The 22,967-nt window shown below is 37.0% G+C and overlaps 3 protein-coding genes across 4 annotated transcripts; 2 read left to right on the top strand and 1 right to left on the bottom strand.

The window, feature by feature from the left end:
- Positions 1-66: 66 nt before the first annotated feature.
- On the top strand, positions 67-13,144 carry LOC114531701 (staphylococcal nuclease domain-containing protein 1-like). Its single transcript, XM_028553315.1, has 27 exons — positions 67-181; positions 327-470; positions 1,146-1,269; positions 1,407-1,488; positions 1,572-1,650; positions 1,864-1,939; positions 2,094-2,185; positions 2,274-2,330; positions 3,165-3,222; positions 3,671-3,711; positions 3,836-3,942; positions 4,353-4,443; positions 4,564-4,655; positions 5,254-5,380; positions 5,873-5,984; positions 6,504-6,656; positions 8,391-8,647; positions 9,570-9,662; positions 10,124-10,297; positions 10,451-10,635; positions 10,760-10,829; positions 11,051-11,103; positions 11,505-11,559; positions 11,651-11,698; positions 12,455-12,499; positions 12,565-12,720; positions 13,056-13,144. Exons 1-27 carry the CDS (start codon positions 137-139, stop codon positions 13,122-13,124), a joined length of 2,685 nt encoding a protein of 894 aa, XP_028409116.1. The 5' UTR covers positions 67-136; the 3' UTR covers positions 13,125-13,144.
- A 106-nt stretch (positions 13,145-13,250) lies between these two features.
- Positions 13,251-14,901, bottom strand: LOC114531703 (DNA-directed RNA polymerase III subunit RPC8-like). Its single transcript, XM_028553316.1, has 6 exons — positions 14,684-14,901; positions 14,495-14,591; positions 14,325-14,411; positions 14,182-14,245; positions 13,811-14,006; positions 13,251-13,517 (listed from the first exon to the last, which is right to left on the bottom strand). Exons 1-6 carry the CDS (start codon positions 14,792-14,794, stop codon positions 13,464-13,466), a joined length of 609 nt encoding a protein of 202 aa, XP_028409117.1. The 5' UTR covers positions 14,795-14,901; the 3' UTR covers positions 13,251-13,463.
- Positions 14,902-14,940: 39 nt separating this feature from the next.
- On the top strand, positions 14,941-22,966 carry LOC114531700. Of its 2 annotated transcripts, XR_003687876.1 has the most exons (14): positions 14,941-15,039; positions 15,224-15,279; positions 15,570-15,954; positions 16,303-16,815; positions 18,019-18,681; positions 19,206-19,501; positions 19,869-19,958; positions 20,142-20,577; positions 20,787-20,944; positions 21,295-21,445; positions 21,545-21,601; positions 21,773-21,864; positions 22,074-22,634; positions 22,714-22,966. XR_003687876.1 is itself a non-coding variant. In XM_028553314.1 (13 exons), exons 1-13 carry the CDS (start codon positions 15,021-15,023, stop codon positions 22,314-22,316), a joined length of 3,159 nt encoding a protein of 1,052 aa, XP_028409115.1. In that variant the 5' UTR covers positions 14,941-15,020; the 3' UTR covers positions 22,317-22,966. The 2 variants fall into 2 exon arrangements, 1 of the variants encoding a protein (XP_028409115.1); XM_028553314.1 differs by having other exon boundaries at positions 22,074-22,966.
- The last annotated feature ends 1 nt before the right edge of the window (position 22,967 follows it).

Raw genomic sequence — 22,967 nt, forward strand, 5'->3', positions numbered from 1 at the left:
GACCGGAAGTGGTGGTGAAGTACCCAGAAACGAACCGGAAGTGTAGTAAGGCAACGTCACTGATTATTTGTTGATTGTAGCCCTTCCATTTTCACGTTCAACCTGAAACCTGCTTTGAGAAGTGTGATTCGAAACTATGGCTCAACCAACACCAGTTTTACACCGAGGAATAGTTAAACAGGCAAGGAATAAATACATTTTCAAACGTATATAAATATTTGCTATTTTCGTTAGCAGTGTTTTATTGGTCATTTTGTATGTGAATATTTCTTGTTCGTTCGAAGTGTGACTAGTTTATACTTTCAATTAAATCTCTTGTATTTTAGGTGCTCTCTGGGGACAGTGTTATAATAAGAGAACAGCCAAGAGGAGGGCCTCCGCCGGAGAAAAATCTGGGACTTTCAAATGTTACTGCCCCAAAATTATGTCGGCGACCAACAGCGGCTGTGTCTGCCGAGGGCCGTGATGAGGTAACACTAGCATGCTTGAAGCCGTGATTTTCTACTCTCTTGCTCTCAAATTTTGCCTAAATAATGGCTAATTATAGCTTTAGATACTTATTTTGTGAGTAATTATTTGAAAGCGATTGAATGTGTGTAATTGTAGGCTAAAAACGTGATCTTTGAGAATTTTCTGATACAAAAAGAACAATTAATCTAGTCAACGTGCGTTCTGGGTCGGGTAATTAGCCAATCAGATTACAGAACGTAACCCTTAACAGGAAAATCGAATATTTGTATGTCCCAGTGTAAATAAAGAATAAATCGATATAAAACCGTTTTAATTCATTTTGAGTTTTTAGATTTCCTTTTTTTTACTAGTATAAAACAATGAATCACAATCCATGGATTGTTGGATATTTCTAAAAGTACCATAGTAATTTGGGCTGTTTTGTGATATATGAGCTAAAAACAAAAAAATAACAATAAAGTTACTGTCAAATTCAAAGTTACTTCTGGCATCCTCCACCCTCCTGGTTGGTCCTTCAACACCTCATGCATCAATAAGCTTTTTTTTTGCATTTAAATGGTGTTGAATATCCAAGATTGTGATCTAATAGATCATTGTGATTTATAATTTCACCAAATTAGTGGCAAGTGAAAATATTTTATGCGAGTAATATTATTTTACATCTTTTATTCCAGCCATGTGCCTGGGAAAGCAGGGAGTTTCTAAGGAAACAAATAATTGGGAAAGAGGTCTTTTATTCAGTTGAATATAATGCTCCTGGTTCAAACAAGCATTATGGATGCATATATCTTAAGAATGGTAAATATACTTATTGCAGTTATCTATTGTTAATAGGTTGTGAATTACTTGACTTGTCTTGATATGGACAGTTTTGCTAGTTGTTAACGAAATCTGATAATTTCTGTAATATGAAGAACTTGATTGTTGATTTTTAGGTGACCAGTTGCAAAACATTACAGAGCTAAGTGTTTTAGAAGGTTTGCTGGAAGTGAAGAGAGGTGGCATTAAAGCCAATGAGTATGTTTGTGAAGAAAGATATTATTGTTCTCCATTGAAATAAAGTTGTCTATGTTTTCCTTGTTTTCTCTTTGTTAATGTAGTGACCAGAGTAAGCTTATTGAAATGGAAGAAGCAGCAAAAGCAGCAGAAAAGGGGAAATGGGCAAAAGATGCAAGTGAGGTATTGTCCCTATGTATTTATCTCTATGGTACAATTAAGATATTTGAGACTGTATGTTGTTAAATTATGTGTTTTGCTTGACTGTTAGAATTTGCGGTAACTTCACCATCTAGGTGAACAGTATCAAATCTCTGTATTGACAGATTATCAAATGAGATATGGTAGAATATTGTAAGTATGCAAAATCACCTATTGTTATCATTGTATTTATAGCATATACGGGAAATTCATTGGTCCATTGAAAATCCAAAACATTTTGTTGATGCTAATTCAGGAAAGGAATTTAATGGTAAATATTTTTTTCTAAACCTCTACCATATTTACACTACTTTAGTTCTTACTTTGCTCAAGTGATTCAATGTCAAAGTACAGAGTACGTTTTGGTAGTATCACATATTAGAGAGGTTAAAATATGTAGTTGACTTCATTTGTATTTTTTTCAGCTATAATTGAGCATGTTCGAGATGGGTGCACGGTGAGAGCATTCCTGCTTCCTGATTTCTATCATGTTACTGTAATGATGTCAGGAATTAAGGTATTTTCATTATTGAAATCTGTACAGCATCTTGCAGGGTTGATTTCTGTTAATCGATTTCTGTTAACCAAATTTAAAATTATTTTAGACTCCAATGTTTAAACGTGATGGTACAACTGAAATACCTGACCAATATGCAGAAGAGGTACAGTAGGGTAAAATTAGGGCCATTCACTAACTACCAAACACTCAATGTATTGGATGAGGCTAAGCCTGATATCAAGAATTATTCAATGTTATCTGCTGACGCCAAGCTGAGGCGGATAACATTGACCAAGGTCTGAATAATTCTTGATATCATGCAAAAGCTGAATCCAATAATTGCTTTATTATACATTTATTAACAACATCAGGAAAGTACGTATAAAACGATTAAGCGAAGTTTATTGATGTTTAGTTTATTTTATTAATGTTTATTTTATTTTTGCACTCTTTTGGTATCAAGTTGCCGGCGTGCCAAGGTCTGGGTACAAAAGAGTCCAATAATTGTTTTTTTGGATTCAAGTTTGATCCACTGAACACCTTAGCAGCTGAAATTACATAATAAATTCAGCATATTGAAAATTAGCCGGTGCTTTCTGACCAATCAGGAACGACAATACACATGAAATGTATAATAATTCGCTACTAGCCATGTGTGAAAATGTTATGTCCAACCTGTGATGTCATAACGTGTGATACGAATTTTTTCTTGCATGTTACTACGTCATAACATGGGATACGAATGCGAAATCGACACAAATTCAAGCAAACAATTCAAAGTTCTAATGTTATTTCTTTTAAATAAATAATAAAACAATTATTGAATTCGGTTTTCACATGATATGAGGAATTATCCAGCCTTAGTTTGTCATTATCAACCTCAGCCTTCTGCTTCAGTTGATAACCATAAACTTCGGCTTGATAATTCTTCATGTTCAACCTCATTCAATAATTGTTAAATATCTATAAAATGATAACTGTAAAAATTTTGTTTCAGGCTAGATTTTTTACAGAATCAAGGTTGCTACAAAGAGAAGTAAAAATACGTTTAGATGGTATGTTAATTTGCTAATAAACATTCCTCTATTTTACTTGTTCTATCTATTGCCCCATTGTACTGCCTACTTAGTTGTTTATATAGCAAGGTTGCAAATCTGTCTTGAAAAGTGGGGGGATAAATGGGATGGACCAAGTTGTAGTAATAATTTTCTGGCAAAACATTTTAATTTGCCAAGAAAGTGGGGGGGGGGGACATTCCCCTCTGCCCCCAAGGATTTGTGCCCTTGGTATTTAGTTACATATATAGTTACAACTTGCATCAATCTAACCTGCATATTTATGTGCTGTTTCAATGCCTATGTATCTATTGGACTCCAATGCCTATCAATGCCAGTGGCAAGATTATTGACATGGCAGTCTTGTTGGGTTATGCCAAAAACATGATTGCTTGTAGTGTATGTACTCAAGTACGGACACCCTCAACCACAAAATTTATTTATGTAGGAGTATCCAATGCAAATTTCCTTGGAACTATAATACATCCTGTAAGTAATGATTTCTGCAGTTCTGCTCTTCTGATTTCTCCGGTGTAAAACAGTCATGAAACTATTTGTGGATTTATTCTGGTAGTATAGAGCTCTGATATTTCTTTGTGAAATATTCTTGCAGGCTGGCAGCATATCACAATTGCTACTACGGGAAGGTTTCGCTCGCTGTGTTGATTGGAGCATGTCAGTGCTACCATCGGGTCATGATGTCTACAGAAGTGCAGAAAGGTTTGTAAAAAACCTTGATTTCATATTGTTTAGTTTCACTGAAGCAGTCAACTGGAATGACGAATTCTAACATCAGTGGAATTAGTGAAGCAGAACGCAAATCAAAGTGGTCTAATGAACGTTATTTCTAGCACTAACGAACGCTAATGAGGGAGAACAAAAATAAAAGTTAAATAGTGAATAACAGGATTACAAACATTCAAATTAGTTTCACCAATGAAGAAAATCAAAACATAATAAACTAGAACTAAAATTAATATTTTCCACTAACAAACGGTGAAGCTGGTTTTCTATCGGGTGAGTTTATTCGGGCGAACTGTTAGGGAAGCGATTTTCCATTTTCTCGGCAATTTTTTCCCAAAAATAGGGATTGGAACGTAAATGAAAATAAACAACTTTGAACATCCTAGATCAGCGAAACAATTGAAAAAAAGAATCTGGAAAGATTATGAACCGTCTGCACCTAGTGTTGTCATTGATAATAAAGAATTCACTGGGAAGGTAAATTATCATAGATTCGTTAACAATTAAACATTTTTATCTCTGGGTATTCGTGAATGTTTGTGTCACTGAATTTGACTTTCTTTTACGTTCAAATTTTTTTTCTGTATTCTTGTTTAGGTTACTGAAGTAATAAATGCTGACGCAATTGTTGTAAAATCTCCGGATGGTAAAAGTAAAAAGTTATTCCTTTCGAGTTTAAGACCACCAAGGTTAGTCTGAGTCTTTTTTGTTTACATCCATTCAAAGGTTTAGCGTGTACCGTATGTACTGTAAGTAAAGCGAAATCTTACAGCTAACAATGCTGGCAGGAGTAGGACTCAGACCGGCCACATGCCTGAATCTCTCTAAGTGTTTGGAAACCGACTGTTTGTGACAATATGGGGATGTATATTAGTATACTTGTAAAACTATTCCGCCATGGATTTAACGAATTGTATAACAAAATTAGATATAAATTAACGGAGACAGTTGAGAGAGTTGAAAGTTGTCCAGCATTCTAAAATACTTCTGGATAAATTCAACCAGGAACCATTTATTTTCATTGTCCACCGAAGTCGTTCTTTTTAGATTAACCCTCATTTCTGGTTAAAATTGGTCACATTTCCCGGTTAGACCAGTTGATTTTCGGCTGTTTTAACTAAGAAAGTGGCCAATTAATTTGACCAGGATCTGTTAGGTGGAAAAATGCTCAGCCCAAATTTAAACAGAGAGTTTATAGGAAGTATGGGAACTATTTGTTCAATTATTTACCAACGCTCTCAAACTGTTTTTCTTTCCCCTAATGTCGTCATGATTTTCTAATTCCAGGTTAACGGTGAAAGAAGATGGTTCTCAAGAGCAGTCTTCTGGAAACAGACGAACACGGCCTCTCTATGATGTTCCATATATGTTTGAGGCCAGGGAGTTCATGAGAAAGAAATTAATTGGAAAAAAGGTTGAACATTAATGTCAGATAAATAGTTCTTTTATTCTATCCTTTTACTGAGGAGAGGTAGGAAGTGCCCATGCAGGGTCACATAGATGGCCGGGGGGTATGAAAGCGATTCTAGAAGTAGGTAGAGTTTGATCTAATTTAAAGTGGAAAAAACTAGGGGTGCTAGGGTTAGATTTAGGTGAAATGATGAGTGTGCCATCGATACGGTACAATGGGAATTAAACCGTTCCCGTAGCAAAAAAGGTCTTCTACGTTTTTGCCTTGGGCCCCATATTTCCTTGCAGTGCTAGATTAAACAGAACGACAAACCTACGAATGTTAGGAATAAAATTGTTCTGAATGGTATGGAAAAGAGATCTTAAGATATTCTAGTCTACACCATTGAAGATGTCTAAATATTTACTCCTTTTTTATGTGACACACCAGAAAGAATTTATTTCTTTTCATTGTACCAATTAAACACATTTAAACTTTTAATCTGTATCCTTCCAGGTGAACATATGTATAGACTACATCAAACCTCCAAGTGATGGCTACCCTGAAAAAACTTGCGCCACTGTTACCATAGGAACAGTTAATGTTGCTGAAGCTTTAATCAGCAGAGGTATGTAGTTAATGTTTAGTAATTTACAAAACGATCACTTATTACTCTGCAAATGTTCATATTTTAAATCAGAATTTCGTCGAGTGAGTCAAATTGCTAGAGAATCACATTATTTGTAAAATACAGAAGAGAAGAATTTTCTTTATTTTGATTTCTTTGATAGGGCATGACCGCTAACTGTCCCAGAATAAGGGGGTGTTTACATTATCCCAGTTTTCCAGATTAAACGAATCATGAAATGACTTTGAGGAATTGAAATAAGTGAATATCATGTTCCTGGTGGTGATTTCGTCAAAATCCTCAAAATCATTTAATGCTTCGTTTCATCTCGGGTAATTGGAACCCTAAGACACGACTTAACGAAATTGGCTATTTATATGTGCGAGGATTCTTCCGCCCTATAAATCACGATTCAAGATCATAGTGTCAAGTTTGTACCTTGCAATGCTCAAGAATAGAAAAACTGTTTATATGCGTTCTTGTATGATGTACAAAGATTTCCTTGTGTCTTTTATAAAGGTTTAGCAACAGTAATCCGTCACCGACAAGATGATGATCAAAGATCGTCTCATTATGATGAACTACTAAGTGCAGAGACCAGAGCGGTGAAAAATACCAAGGGAGTCCACAGTAAGAAAGAAGCACCAACACACCGTATTTCTGAAGTCTCAGGTATGACATTACTGTCGATTTGACTTATCACAAATCTCCCTTTGCGGGGTGTGCCTGTGATGTGTATTCAGGGGTCCCACTCGTACAGGGTGTAGTTGTCGCCCCTCTTATCCCGGGGACACTTTGCCCCATTAAAAATGCGATCCGAGGTACCGAGGTATCCGATACTGATTTTGATGTAAAAGTAGAAAATATAATTGTGCAACCATAATTATATTTCCTGGAAATCTGACCACTTGTTATCAAGGTACAAAGTTAATGAAATGAGGAGGTGTCGAGAGATTACCATATAATATTCTATTATGCGACAGAATTACGTTTTGCAAATTTTGTGGATGAACTGAGCACACCTACTTAGATCTCTACAAAATTTATAGCACTCGGCTCTCCTCTTAGACGACACCTATTTTTACTTGATTACCAAATAGGTATTTCTCTGCTCTGGGCAGGGAAAGAGAATGTCGCTGTACTGTCTATGTTCTTATCTTATCTCCAATTAATGATTTATGATTTTTAAACTCTTGAACTCTTCCAAACTGTCGTGTCTCAAGATGTTCTTTCTTTAGAATCATTATCTGTGCGACAGAATTTTATCTCGCATTGTTTATAATAGGGTGATAAATCATGGCGAAGTATTTAAGTACTTTCACTGATTTGTTCCCACTTTATTCTCTCTCATATGGAATCTAATAATACGCTTTAAGTACCTGAGTATCTATTGAGTATCTATGCACATATTCTTAATAACTCGTAGATAAATCAAAATTAAAACTGAAATTCCACAGCGTTGGTCACCCATCCATAATGATAAAAACTTATTTCTTTGTGGTACCACAAAAGATGTGAGCCCAGCACCCTAACTAATCGCAGGTCCGTTTGGTCCGTGCCTTAGAGTTCAGGGCCAAATTACTGCTGGTGGGGTGGTTCACCCCCTAGAATGCAGGGGTGCCCCAGTTTGATGAAGTAGGTTATTAAGAGGTTCTGGCGCTATTCAGCTAACCCTTGATTGAACCTTCTCGTCAGCTTTTATTACTTTTCTTTTCTAAAAATAGCAGTTAAACTTGTAAGATACATCCTTTATCGACACTTCGAATTTGTTCTCTGTTATGAAAACTACCCCCGTTCTGTGGTAGTGTTTTCTTGTGTTCAAGCAAAGTGTTCAAATTCTGGTTCTTGTGTTCAAGCAAAATGTCTTTTAACCGGAATGAAAAAAAATCACTTGATACACAAGCTGCGTTGGAAAATTTAATTTCTATAGATTTCCATCAAGTCTCGAGCTGATTGACTTGACTGAATTAAACTGACCCCTGTACCTTAGTGTAATTTGTTTGCTTCTAGAAGTGTTGTTGTGTGATGTTGAGTTCCAACTGAAATCCATGATTTTCCAGAAGACTGACACACCATAGTTTTATAGTTTCACAACATAGTATCGATATAACATTGTTTGAAAACACTTGAAGTCGTTTTATTTCATGTTTTGTCCGCGTTTCTGCACTTTTAAGCTCGGTATTTAAATAGCTACGTTGTTTTATCTGGGAAAAGCAACCATGGAAACTATGTATACTCGTGCAGTTAAAAAACCGTACACTTTTAGTACACCTAACACAAATGCACGAACATAGCTTGGAACGGAACCTTGATGAAGGCCACGTTTCCCGACACTGTGTGCAGGGACTAATTGTAGAGGTTGATTTTGTAGTTCACAACGAAATTGATTGTATCTGTTCTTATTAGGGGATGCTCCAAAGGCCAAACAGTTTCTACCGTTTCTTCAAAGAGCTGGTCGTATTTCTGGCATAGTAGAGTTCGTAGCAAGCGGTTCACGGCTGAGGGTGTATCTCCCAAAGGAGACTTGTCTCATAACGTTGCTATTGGCTGGAATCGAGTGTCCGCGTATGCAGTCTTCTGGAAACCAGGGTCCCATGATTACTGGTGAGCCTTATGGCGAAGAAGCTTACAATTTTACAAGGGAACACTGTTTACAGAAAGATGTAGGTGGAATGATTTTCTCTTTACATGAGACATACAGATGTGCATACCTTTGATACCCTCGCCTTAAGGAGAGAGGTGCAAAATCCAAATTTGGAGCTGAGTCGGGGGCATGTTTAAAAAAACTCAGGCCATTTGGTGCCTCTTTGATCATTTCGGTCACAAAAAAACTCAAGACATTTGGTGCCTCTTTTATCATTTCGATCACAAAAAAAACTTTTTTAGGTCACAAAAAAAATTCAGGCTATTTGGTGCCTCTTTGATCATTTAGGCATTCCTATTCTACAACATGTCTTTTGACACACTTGACCTTCGAACATCGCCGCAAGGGCAACCCTTCAAGAATCCCCCTTACGTCTGAATTTTCATAGTAATAAAGAACCTTCGTTTAAAAAATTGAACATCCTGTTGAAATTGTAATGGAAAGTTAAGCAAAACATCCAAAGCTTATATTGCAGGAATGAATAAGGAGTGTTCTATGCTTCTTCACAACCCACCTTTCGTAATTATTTAAGGGGCTGTTTATGCCTGGTTTCCATTTAATCGCAAGTGTCGTGAACATGTCAAGGTGGCTGATGTGATAGAATATTTCTATTTGTGTGCTGTCAACAATGACCGATTTAAATACACAAATAAAGACAAATTTACAACCGGACTATTTCTCATCGGTGAAAATGACTTATTCACGACAATTACGATTTAAAGAAAACCAGTCTCCCACCTTTCGACTAGTCGAAGTCATTACTAGAGTCTAAAAATACGATAATCAGGGGGAAGTTTGTTTATAGAATTATGTCCTACATTATTCATTTCCTTTGAACTTACATGAATAAAATTTCCCAGGTCCACTTATAACGAGCTGACGCTGAACTGACTGAAGCTTCCTGCTACGAAAGCGTCTTATACATTTTTGTTGTTTATCAGGTTGAGATTGAAGTGTCTGCTTGTGATCGAGCCGGAAATTTCATTGGCTGGTTATTCATAGATGACGTCAATCTATCATTATCGTTAGTTAAGGTAATATTTCTCGTACGATTTTCTTGGTAAGGCTGCAATTCATCTATATCTCGAAGTTACTTTTCTTACAAGGACATGCATAGGATGCAGCTATCATCAGCTGTAACTCCCCCCTCCCCACAGAGTACTTGCATATTGTACCTTTATATTACTGCAGTATGTAGCTTTGTGATCCAGTGAATTATATATAGTGCAGTGTTCTGTGTTGTGAGAAACGACATTCATTTAATTGTCAGAGCGTATTATAAATTAACCGACTTTTGCAGAAAAATGTGGACACCATTCTATGCATGTTTGTTTCTCCGCATAAGATTGAAGGTTATTGGGTTGGAAGACGAGTCAAAATTGGTGTAACGGGTTGGAATCGGAACAGAGCATTAATTAATAAGATCTGGAGAATAAGATCTTAAGATTAGGCGCTTATGCATGCGTTATAATTCCCCGATTGTTTCCATTTGCAGGAAGGTTTATCAAGTGTCCATTTTAGCGCAGAGAAAAGCCAGTTTTACAGTCAACTTATTACGGCGCAAGAAAATGCTAAATCGTCGAAAATGAAGATCTGGGAAAACTTTGAAGAAAAGAAAACTGTCGAAGTCGTAGATGATAATACAGAAAGACAATGCAAATATGAAAAAGTATGTTCAACGCATAATGAATGTCTATTATTCCTCCCTATTTTCCAGAAATCTTTCCCAGAAGAATAGTTAAGGAATGGAGAAGTTGTAAACTACAAGTTTTCAGTTTTTCATTCAGTTTTTTGTGCGTTAAACGACAAGCTTTTCATTTAGGTTGTAATCACAGAAGTTGAAAGTCCAAATGGCGGTTTCTGGGTTCAACATGCAGATAGTGGAAATGAAATCGAGCAAATGATGGAAAGACTGAGAACCACTCTAGCTGCTAATCCTCCCGTACCAGGCTCCTACACAGCACGCAGAGGAGAGTTATGTGCTGCTTTATTTGCTGATAATAATTGGTAAGTCACACGTAATGATAAGTCACGTGATGACTAACTAAAGAATTCCAAGGGTATTCCAGGATGTTTAAAAATTTCACTTTTCTTAATTTTCCAAACCTACATACAATTTTTTTTTTGTTAGGTATCGCGCCAGAGTGTTAAAAACAGCAGGACCGAAAGAAATAACTGTCATGTATATAGACTTTGGAAATGTAAGTTTATTCCGCTTCGCCATTATGTTAAAGAACCTGCAACAAACCCCAAAAGAAACAGCCTCTATTTTACCATTTAAAAGAATACGAACCATCCTAAATTAATTAGGCTTGTAGAAAGAAAAACAGGTCCTTAATGAAAGAATTTCCAGAAATGCATAGTTTCTCAGAATCTTCTGCTGATCGTGCAATTATCTTTCATCTAAAATATTTTTGTTTAGATCGAAGTGTTGCCGATTTCAAAGATAAGAGCTTTACCTCACGAGTTTACAAGGTGAGGCTGGTTTATTGTCTGTTCGCGCCTGACTGTTGAGCTGTGCTGATGATGATGATGAGCTCTCAAAAGATTGCAGAATACGTATTCAGAAGAAATATTGAACTATTTTAACTTGCCCAATAGTATTCTCTTTGATAGCGTTCACAATTGTGAACCGGTGATTAGATTTTCGGGTTAAAGCTTCATAATAAACACAAATTTTTGCGGTGTTTCATCGAGCAAAGTGCCATCAAATCATAAGATTGGTAACGGTTTAATTCTTTGGTCACAAAAGGAAGTAAAATAGCAAAGACGTGATTCGCGATTCACACTCAATTGCAAATTTCAGTAGTTACTCCGATCATAAATTTCTGGTACATTAGTTAATTTCTTTAGTAAATTGTTTTTGATATTTATAGTATGAAACCGCAAGCAGTTGAATATAACTTGGCGTTGGTTCGCGAACCAAACGATGTAAGTATGATGAACGAATGTCTAGTGTTAAGTCGTTACGAAGTCATATTTTGTTGATTTGTAATATTTTTCAATTTTTGTTTTCTTTAAGGAGGAAATGAAATACGACTTGAGTACTGTATTTAGAAATAAAACCTTGGTAAGTAGTGCATGGTAACTGCGAATGTTTTTTTGTCGAGCCGATGTAACTGCTCTGTCTGTTTGCTTTAATTAACGTAAACTATTAAGTTTTTGCAATTGTTCGCTTTAAATGTACTGCAGCTATTGTTAACTTTTAAATGTTACTGACTATTTCAGTAAATCGTCGCTTTACGTGATATTGCAATCACTCCTGTTCTCACCTGACTATACCTGGTTTTTGTAGGGGATGCTTTAGGTTGACAAGTGTCCTATCCGAAATCTTAGTAGGGGACTGGTGACAGTGATATTAGGGCGATTTAGCACGAGGTCGTGAACGTCAAAGACGACGTGAAAATGGCGAATAAATGGTGTGAAGCGCCAAAATATGGACATGCCACAACATTTACCCGCCATTTTCACGTCGTCTTTGACGTCTTCATGCTAAATCTCCCTATTGACAATTCAAGGGGACTGTTTTTGGAGCGGTGAATAAATTTACTCGTCCCAAAAACAGCCCGTGATGCATTGTTAATATCACTATTATCACTCTATTGTCCACTGCTGCAACTTCGGAAAAGCTCATTATGAGACTGCATCACTGCATGAATTTGGTCTTTAACCCCTCCCCCCCCCCTAATTGTGATGACCCACATTTACAGGGGTGCGTACCCCCAAAAAATCCACTATTAACGTCATTGATTCTTGTTAAAATATGTCGCTTGATCAATCGTGCTCAAAGCTGCCAAATATATTAAAATGGTGTCTTTCACTTTAGAACAACATGTTTTTACTGAATAAGGAGTACAAAATTAACAACCAGGTAAGATCAGTCGAAATCACCAATATCGCAAACTCCAATGGTTACTTCATATTGAATGATTATAGGAGTTTGTCACTCTTGCCAATCCTGATAGCAAAGAAGACGTTGGCCGAGCATTGATTGCGGAAGGATTAGCACTAGTTGATAAACGGCACGAGAAACGTTTCCAGAAGATGATTAAAGATTATCAGGGAGCTCAAGAGAGTGCCAAGAAAAACAGAGTACGTTCTATTCTGAACACCTTTCGGCATGAGCCACACAAAGCGAGGGTTTCCACTGTCTAACATGTACATGCATGTAAAATTCTCTGCCTGTCAATATTTGAAATGCAAAGTATGACACAAAAGAACATCGATCAATAGGCCAAGTTTAAATCGTGTTTTTAAGCTGGTTACAGACGAGCAGGTTTTCTATGAAAAGTTATTTGCTCGTCTGTACACGCGACTTTGACAAATACACTTGTTCAAAGCTAGCGAGGCATCCTAACTTTTCAACCGGATTAAGACTGCAATAAGACTTTTCGTCAACTAACTTCAAGGCCTGATTTGTTTTTCAGTTGAATATGTGGCGATACGGTGATATTACAGATGATGACGCAAAGGAGTTTGGTTATCCAGCAAAGTAGATATGCGAGAACAATTTTAATTGATAATAATGAGAAACTTTGAAGCACAAAATGATAGAAATTGTCCTAACTTATTTTTGAAATACAGAATTTTAATGAATTTCATAGAGAAATGGTGATATTAAAAGTGGGAATTTTGCCCGAGTGTTTTTATTTATTTTACGATTGAGTCCAAAACCACCGGATTTTTTAGATAAGCCTCGGGACTTTTCGTCGGATTGTGTAGTTTTTCTGAAGATGCCTCGGCTGGTATCTTTTTGTTCAACCAAGATGTTTCTTCCGTACGGTTTCATATGACACACAACATCGTTGTTTCTTGTTTAACTGAATCCACTCCACTCAGGAATTCGCCCACCACGAAAATAACCCCAGTCCAGGTTCAGTTATGGTTGCCTGAGAAAGAATTAACAATTATGAATTGCTTTTCTAAGTGTTCTCTGCAGGCTTCAAAAATGCCTTTCGTTTTTTCTCACACTTTATTTTGCTGGCTCGCGTCTTATGTACATTAAGTACAGATGTCTTCTGGATTGTATATGGTCAAACACGTGACAATCGTATAAACGATCCGTAAGTGCTTTCTTATAACTAACTGGTTGGCGAAGCTAACCCACATACGATGAATGTCCTCTTATTTAACTGTGATTCCACTGGATTTCACTTTAATACATTTCCCTAACATAATTTACCGTGATGCAATAAGGAGATTTCTCCTCCTGATTCCCTGGTTGATCTTGGGATGCTTTTTCTGGACCTGTTGGTGTCAAGTCTGTAAAATTTTCATCAATAACACGAAAACGTATTTCTTCGTTGATGTCCATGAATAGATCGTGAGTTCCTTCATCAGTTTCATATTCCCAAACCCAAAGCTGTTCTTCTTCATCACTTTAGATAGTTAAAGTTCCTTTTTTAAAAATGCATGATCACACCTCATTCTTATGTCATTCAACTTGCCTTGGTCATGTTATAATAGTTGATTAAATGCGTGCAATATTGTTTTACTAAATTTTTATCACTACACACAACTTTAACCATTCACACATGTTTACCAAAAGGATACAATTTTGATGGCTGTTGTAGGTATTCATAAGGTATTATTATATCATCAAAAAATTCCATGGACACTACAAGTTTATAGAAACTCAGTTTAGAGGTTCACATGCTGAAACATCTCAAAAGTATGATGCACTGGGAACACACTACCTGTCACCCCTTCATGACTGCATGCCTTGATTCGGCCAACAAGGATCTCATCAATAAATGGACGGAAAACAACAAATCTAAATTTGACTAGGAAAATACATAACAATAAACACAAATGTCACCATCAGTACAACTATTATAGATCATTATCATGACTGAGTCAGACTGACCAGGTGTACATGATGCTCCATCACCAGGTAAAATAAATGAATCACCAATTTCTATTATATCATGCAAGCCAATGCAAAGTCCAACGTTATATACAACCTAAAATTGCACCAAAAAACAATATACCAATTCAGCACTCAGCAGTATAATAGGGTCAACCAACTAACAGTTTAAATAAAATATCTCAGTACTTTATTGGCCAATTTTTTGTTCAGTTCATTTGAGATAGCTTCTTCCATATTTAAACCAAATTTTGTCGGTGGTAATCGAATCGTGTCCTTTATCTCAGCCAGGAGAAACATTTCAACGGTCAATATATACGCTTTATGGTATATTTTTCAGTCCATATATACTGCAGTGCATGTCAAGAATCAGTGATACCAGTGGAAGCAAGGGTCCAGACGTCCAGTGCAGTGGTGGCTTCTGCCTGCAGCGCGGGTAAATCCAATATGGCTACCGCAAGATGTGTATTTTATAATTGGTTTTAGTGTTTTAGTTCATTTAATTTCTTTGTTTCATTTTAAAAATATGAATCATTGGAATCAAAGTAAGTTTTAGAACATCTATATGTTTATTTATATATAGTGCTTGCTAGAAGTTTAGAGAATACTGTCGTGTATCAAATTATGAATCATCTGATCAATTAAAACTTCTAATGTAAATCAAAACTCAAGGGATCGAGTTTTTAGGTTGAAGACACTTGTTTTATTGTATAATTATTCTATATCTAGGAATGATGTTTCCTAACATGCCGGCAGGAATTCCTCAGAATGCTCAAAACCAACAGGTGAACAGATTAGTCATTAGTCTAATGATGATTAGTAATACTAATACAATTCCACTATTTCGTACAATATTATGGACATAATTTCACAGACAAGAGCCTTGTATATGATAAAAAGAGGCTGCAATGTACACTTGCTGTTGTCTAAATAAGTGGCAAACACTAGTATACTTAGATGATTCTGTTCTAAAAGGCTTCACCTATTGAACACAACTTCAGTATTGGATATACTGGATTGTTGCAATATAAACAAACTTTTAAAAATTAACAAAATTAACACATTGTGTTTCCAGAACTTTTACAGACCTCCAACTTCGCAACAATTTTATCCAAACCCTTCTGGAGTCCAATATCAAGGCAATTTTCAACCAAGAGGATCCTTCGCACAAAATATAAACACCATGCCTCAAAATTATCCTCCGGCAGTTGCATCGCAGCCACAGACAACCAGGCCCATGACGCAGGCTGAACTTGAAAGCTTAAAGAAAAAACGAAACTTTGAAGAGCAACAAAAAAGATTAATGGCTTTTAAGCACAAGGGAGGGGTTCAGTCTAAAAAATCACAAGTTGAAAATCCATTAAATGACTTGTTTGGAACAAAAGGAAACTCAGGTGGAATGACATCTTTACTGGGGTCCTTTGGAGATGTTAAAAATTCCAAGAGCAGCACTTTTCAAGGTAGGTAGTTGTCATTTGACTTTGGAGTGCTCACCTCATGAGTTGCTACCATTTCAGATGATAGTGTGTTGTTTCCCATTGCTAAAGTATTTTTTATGTTAAATGCTGCACGGTCTGTAAACATGTTAATTACAACTCTTAAATACTTTAAATCATTTGCATTATAATCATACATCATCAATCATATAAAGTTATTCTATAAAGTTGTGCACATGTTTCTATCTTTGTTGTGTAATTCCACATATAGAGCATAAGTAGATTGTGTGCTGACATTGTCATTTGCGGACAAGAAGGAATAGTTTATGATTGTTGCGATGATTGTTGCAATGGTTTGTATCTTTTCTTTAGGGCAACCTGGTTCACAAAACATCCCTGGCCAGATCACACCAAGCTACCACACCAACCCAATGCAAAATATCCCAGGTCCAACACAGGCAAACATTGTTTCATCAAATTGGAACACTTATGGAATAGCTAACACCCATCCTACTGTGCCAAGCTCTCAACCTGCAGGAGATTTTGATCAGTTTCAAGGATTTAGTTCTAAAACTGATGACTTTGGGGATTTTCAACAGAGTTCTTCAATGCAGTTTCCAGGGGCACCTGGTCCGCAGCAGCCTGAGTTGCCAAAAAACTATCAGTCAGATCTATTTGGTGCCAGTTCTAGTAATCAGAGCAGTCACAGTATTCCCCAATCTATTACAACCATTGCACAGCACCCAGAAGTTAGCACAGACACTCCATCGAATGTATTTGGTGTTATGACTAGTGATAAAACTAGTCAGCAACATGCTAATATCCAAGAAACTAAAGTCGAGGTTCCTTCTGAAGATGGTCAGCAAACAAGAAACAGAGTTGTTGGTAGGTATTCTCGTGATTCTGTCTGTATGTGCTACTTCTCTTCAAGTTGAAAAAGTTCTCTTCAAGAGAAACATCTCTCGTGCACACAATAAAGAAAACAACAACAACAGTATAGAGTTGTCACACACATTTTAAAAATTTTATGTTTGTATACAAGAAGTACCTAATATAAACATTTCATTAATGATAACTTTTACAAACCGCACTACCTGTGCATCTTTACATACGTGAATTCTACCTTCTTCCACAAGCAAAGTTCTCCGTAGCTTGGTGGTTAGAGCACTGCTCCGAAATCACGGAGGTGTCCAGGTCTAATTCCTGCCAGGGGACCTAAGTTGTATTTAAGTTATGCATTATAATCTTATGTTTCCTTCATCCTCCTAAAGAACCTGTAGAGACGGTATCAAATGTGGTATAACAACTGCCTAAAATAGACAAAACAGTTCTCGACGTTTCGACCTGAGGGCCTTTGTCAAGAGAGTTAGTATTAACTCTCCTACTAACTCTCCTGACGAAGGCCCTCAGGTCGAAACGTCGAGAGGTGTTTTGTCTATTTTAGGCAGTTGTTATACCACATTTGATGCTAAGTTGTTTGAAGACGCTGCCACGTTGCTCTCTGGTTACTTTAGAGACAATAGCCTTTCTTTTATAACTGACCACAGCCCACTTATCTTCAGTTTCTTCAGGTGTTGGGAATGTACCATTTTCCTATTAAACTTTAATGCTAAACTAGGAAAATTAATCGGTTCTGAGAAACATTGTGAGAAATGTTCTGAGAAATGTTCTGAGAAATGTTCTGAGAAATGTTCTGAGATGTACAGTTGGAAAGATCGTTAGTAAGATTAGTAAAATCGGAAAGTTAATTTGGTTACCATATGGTAGAAGATCCGAAAAATATCGCCGTGCGAAGTTGACAAAGTTTGTATAGATTAAGCTAATGATTGGTATTACGCGCGAAAAAGCGGTAATAATAATCTATACAAAATTTGTTTATACAAAGTTTGGGATACTACATCCAGCTGTAGTAATAAATTTTTCTCGTTTAAAATTTGATGTAGGGGAATGGTCCATAACTTGCAGAAAAATGTTATTCAAAATGTGCCATGTGTTAGAAACTGATTTCTCTAAAGTCGTTACAACAGCGTGCATTTTGATAATTCCAAATTTTAATTTAGTTCTCTTTATTGCTTTTTACTTTTTAAGTGCCAAGTACACCAAGTATTGAAGACTTGATGAAGAAATCGCTTTCGTTGGACAGCCAGTCGCAGAGCTCTACCAAAAGATTTGAAAAGCCAAAAATCTCAAAAACAATCAAAGTACAGCCGAGCCATTTTACCGAATCCACAAAGGCGAGTAAATTTGAAAACTTGGAATCGTTGTCCGAGATTTTTACCATCCCGGAGTCCGCTCTGGCGAAACCTGTAGAAAGGAGTGAACCCGTGACTCACATAACTGGTGATGATTGGTCAGATTTTAGCAGTGCATCAAAAAATGTTTTTCAAGCTCAGAATCCGCCGACAGAGTTTGGACAAAATAGTTCAGGCCAGGACTATCTTTCTTCAACAGAGATTCTTGGGCCCTCTGTATCAGAACCTGCACCGTTCAGGTGGGAGGGTGGTAATGAGGGTGGGCAAAGTACATGGCAGGAACCAAAGCCCGAAATGAGTATTTTCTCGCAACCTTTCAACACAATGCAATCTGGCGGACTGTGGAACCCTCAAGTCCCGGTTGTAGCAAGCGGTATGTTGGTCGCAAATACACCTGCGTCACAGGGAAATATTCCGGTGGTTGGTCAAGGTGAATTTGGAAACTTCCAGTCCGAGGCTCCAAGGAATGATCCATTATCTTCAACCGAACATGATCAAGGTATGTTCAGAGAATGTAATTTACTAGTAGAAGCAATGAAATTCTGGTACTGCTGTGATTAATGCACGTGTCTTTTACTGCAGTTTCCTGGTTAAGTACTGAACTATTACAGTTGACTGGTTATCATTTCACTATAGTTCTTAGATTCTGGTAGTACGGTGATGAATGTACATGTCTTTCACACAGTTTCACTGCAGTTGACTGGTTATAATTTCACTACAATTCTTAGATTCTTGTAGTACGGTGATGAATGCACGCGTCTTTCATCACAGTTTCAATGCAGTTGACTGGTTATAATTTCACCAATTCTTAGATTCTGGTAGTACGGTGATGAATGCACGCGTCTTTCATCACAGTGTTCTAGTTAGGTACTGCAGTATTACAGTTGACATTTACAGTAGAAGTTTCTGTTCCCCCATTATATTAATTGCACTAAAATTTGACAAGGACTTTTCTTAATCCCTAAAATGAGCATTTTTTAACTTGTAAATACGATTTCTCCTTATTACTTTTTGGTCCTCTAGGAAATCGCGAAGAGTTTCCCGACATTGATCCAGAACAACAAATCTATGGGTTATCCCTTCCTGAATGGAGTAAAAACACCACCATGTTGCCTGCAATCTATAAACAGATCCACAAAATGTGTTCCTCACCAGCTGGTGATTTCATTAGCACTAGCCAGTTATATCCAATCCTGCTGTCATCTGACCTACCACGTGATAAACTTGGCCATATATGGTCAAAATGTAACAAAGCTGTCCCAGGAGAGTTGAACGAAAAAGAGCTATACCTAATTCTTGGCATGATTGCTCTAGCTCAGGTGCGGTAAGAGGAGATGAACACTCGTTCGAAATATGCGCCAAATCTACGACACAGACGTGAGGTTAATTATGCCGTTTTTCCACAATTTCTCATCAGGGATAAAAATTGTAGACTAAAATTATAGACTAAATTACTAAAATCATAGAATTTAAGGTGACTAATCAAAGTCAGAAATGCATGTAAAACAAATTAAAACTGGGTTCATTACACTAGTGTTTTTCATGTCACGTCCGCGTCGTGAGTTTGGTGGATCTTAATTCTAAAACTCATCAATTTGGTACCTTAGAATTCAAAGGTATACAAATAGCTTATAATTGATAGTTTAAATTATTGTCTATTGACTAATGACTATTGTTTATTTTTAGGTCGGTCTTCAAGTCAATAAACTGACATTAGAGAAACTGGCATCCTGTGTTACAGCGCCCATCCCTTCATTCCCAGAAAATATTTTTCAGGTTTGTCAAAAGCCTGTAGTGATACTGATTGGTTTTGTTTTAAATAGATTATAACTAGTAACGATCACTAAGTACATCATGTCCCCACACACCAGCACACTTTGTGTGAAGATTTTGTAAACTTGCGAAAGTGCTGGTCATCCAGTAGTGACAGTGTGGATAAACCTTTTTTTCTCTTCACAGAATGAGCCAACACCAGATGTTTCTCTCCCATCAACATCCAACATCGATCCCCAACCTGAACTAACAAGCATACCTGTCACCGATCCAGATACAACAACACCAGATGACATCTTCCATCCTACCCCTCATGTGGATGCTGTGAAACACCCGGATTGGTCAAAATGGAAAACGACAAAAGCTGGTCAAATTGATGATCAATTTTCCGATTTCCAAATTTTGAAACCAAACGATTCCTCCAATATCGCGCCCACGACAAATCTGAACCTAAATTGGTCGAGTAACACAGAAACAAGCGATCAATCGTTTGGTAGTTTTCAAAGTCTGTCTGGCACACTGCCGGTTGCAAAAAGTACTGAACTAACCAATCAAGAACCGCCAAATGCAGTGAAGTCTGATAGTTTGGCCTTGTTTAGTCAAGGGAAAAAATCAAACGAAGGTTGGTAGAACAGTTGCCTATAGATAAGGTTGTAACTCCTGCACATGTATTTTTGATTCCCCATTCCTTACTATTACCTGACATTTTCGACTTGAAACAACTCTGCTACATGTTCTCATGTTGAGTATGATAAATCGCTCAGTTCGGTTAACTATTGCTGTGACAACAGAATTCCTCAGCAGGCTATCAAAAAATCTTTCCTTATCTAGACAGGAACGAAGGTGATATATTTGGTGAGATGACTGGTGCTGATGAGTCAAGCCAGCACGATAAATCTTTTGATGATAAACCCGTGTCAAGTTCGGCTCATGTGATGTCTGTACCTCTGCAAGCTTCACAACGCTACACACTGACAGGCGAGGACGAGGTATGATTGAAGTTACTTTCGTAATAACAATGTCGAGAGGGAGAAATAATTTCGTTTTTACACCCACTGGTTTAACCCACTCTCTGCCATGGATTTAACTAACATGGTCTAACCACTGACCTATATTAGATCTAATATATAGATCAGTGGGTTTAACCCACTCCCTGCCAGATTATTGACCTTCCCTATATGTATTCTTATCGAAATTGTCAAATTTCCGAGTGACGGTTTTTATTCTTTTCCTGTGGGTATAGTTCACAGCAAACGTTTCGTCGTCTCAAATTTTTGTTTGGTCGAGACTCGGCGACGCTTTCAAACGTATAAATCCATAATTAATCTTTTGCATACAGAGTGTTGATCATCATGAAAAAGCTTGGTTAAAATGCCTTACAAGTTGTTTCACTGTCATCATGAAATCTTGCCAAACTCTGCAAAATATCTCCGATCCAAACGTTATGAGCGAAATTTTTTCTTCACAACAGGGAATATCACATTTTTCTGGTAAGAAATTTTTAACAATCCATCCATCTAAGATGGGGAATGTGTTGAGCATCAATAGCTTTATGTCTTTACTGATTTTGTTTCCTGTGTTTTTTCCAGCAATTATTGAAATATACTGTGTATCTCAAAGAGTTAAGGCTTCAGTACTAAAATCAGGTATAATACGTCTTTCAAAAACACGATGCAAGTTTGAGTGAATATGATTGCCTCTACAGTACAATTTTTTATGGGTATAAAACTCATGGCCATTGGAAGATTGTCGCCAAAGGATTACTGACTCGCTCCCCTGAATTTCCTATTTATAAAGACAGATTTATATCCTTGCAGCACCTAATAACAAGAAACTGAAAGAAAATCTTCAGAATATCGATAATATCTGGAAGACATATATGAGCTTTGAGCATTTCAAGAAACTTGTGGTGAGATTTTTTTGCATCCAAAGAGTAAAATTTGCTGTGAAATAATATGTGCTCTGCTATTCCCGCGTTTGAATTAGCGGCCAAGATGATTCTATTGATTCATGTATACATAATCCCACCCCCTAAACTCCAGTACCCTATAATTAGTCGAAGTAGTGTATTCCACTTTTGTAGGGAAATAACTTTATTATTTCTTTTATTTATCATAGTCTATGGAGAATTTCAACTTTTCTGGTTGCCATATCAACAATGGTGATGACGTGAATATGTCGTGCGGTGTTTGCTTATTAAACGTGGATAAATCGTGCACAAGTTCAGCGCAAAAGAGCCAGCGTGGTAAATTGAACTATGGTAACAGACAATATCACACAACTTGTGCGAACTTCTGGTGTAATAAAGTGGACTCCGTGTTGCCATCGTTACAGTTTAATGTCGCGAATAGCTTAATATGAAACCCACGAGTGCAGGATACAATAGTATGAAGATTGTATCGCGTGGGCACTGGGCACAAACACAGCTGGTCGGGCGTTTGACGTTTAGCGAGGGTTTAGATTTAATTCTACTACCGCTACCATTGTGAGAGGATGAACCATTCAAACGTGATAAGTATATCAGATTATCTGCTGAACCTCGCTTTTCATTGCTTAAAGTGATGAATGTGAATTCACAGTGTCAAGAACATACAGTAAACCCATTCAACACTCTTGCTGAACTGGCTTTCTCGCCATTACTCTAGCCAGTAGATTCCATAAAAATTGGGGATATGTTAGGTTATAAAGCTGTGTGGTCTTACTGTATTTTTTAATACTGTGTTTAGGGCCTAGTTTGTAACATAAATGTTGATTTTAGTTTTATAGAAAAGAGACTTAAAGATCTCGACATTTTCTGAAGTAAAAACAGATACGCAATTGTTTAGCACACCGAAGCGTCCTGAGCACGATGCTAGAAGGGATACACAATATTTATTACTGCTACAAAAGCATACTTTATCTGCGGGTTTGGATTAGGGTTCTGGTTAAGATTTGGATTAGCAAGAACGCGGAAATATCTGTCTTTCGACTTTTCCTCCCTTCCCATCAACCCATCAAACTTCCCGCGTTTGA

Source organism: Dendronephthya gigantea, unplaced genomic scaffold (genome assembly GCF_004324835.1).
Source record: "Dendronephthya gigantea isolate DGI-Jeju-01 unplaced genomic scaffold, DenGig_1.0 000074F, whole genome shotgun sequence".
NCBI classification, from domain to species: domain Eukaryota; kingdom Metazoa; phylum Cnidaria; class Anthozoa; order Malacalcyonacea; family Nephtheidae; genus Dendronephthya; species Dendronephthya gigantea.

Excerpts from the sequence above, each read along its gene's own strand:
- LOC114531701 (XM_028553315.1), top strand. The coding sequence starts at position 137 with ATGGCTCAACCAACACCAGTTTTACACCGAGGAATAGTTAAACAG. Across the intron at positions 1,270-1,406 it reads ATGCATATATCTTAAGAATG|GTGACCAGTTGCAAAACATT; the intron begins GTAAATATACTT and ends GTTGATTTTTAG. Across the intron at positions 6,657-8,390 it reads CCGTATTTCTGAAGTCTCAG|GGGATGCTCCAAAGGCCAAA; the intron begins GTATGACATTAC and ends TGTTCTTATTAG.
- LOC114531703 (XM_028553316.1), bottom strand. The coding sequence starts at position 14,794 with ATGTTTCTCCTGGCTGAGATAAAGGACACGATTCGATTACCACCGACA. Across the intron at positions 14,412-14,494 it reads TGGAGCATCATGTACACCTG|TCAAATTTAGATTTGTTGTT; the intron begins GTCAGTCTGACT and ends GTATTTTCCTAG. Across the intron at positions 13,518-13,810 it reads AATCTCCTTATTGCATCACG|GCAACCATAACTGAACCTGG; the intron begins GTAAATTATGTT and ends ATTCTTTCTCAG.
- LOC114531700 (XM_028553314.1), top strand. Across the intron at positions 20,578-20,786 it reads AGGGAAAAAATCAAACGAAG|ACAGGAACGAAGGTGATATA; the intron begins GTTGGTAGAACA and ends TTCCTTATCTAG. Across the intron at positions 20,945-21,294 it reads CACTGACAGGCGAGGACGAG|AGTGTTGATCATCATGAAAA; the intron begins GTATGATTGAAG and ends TTTTGCATACAG.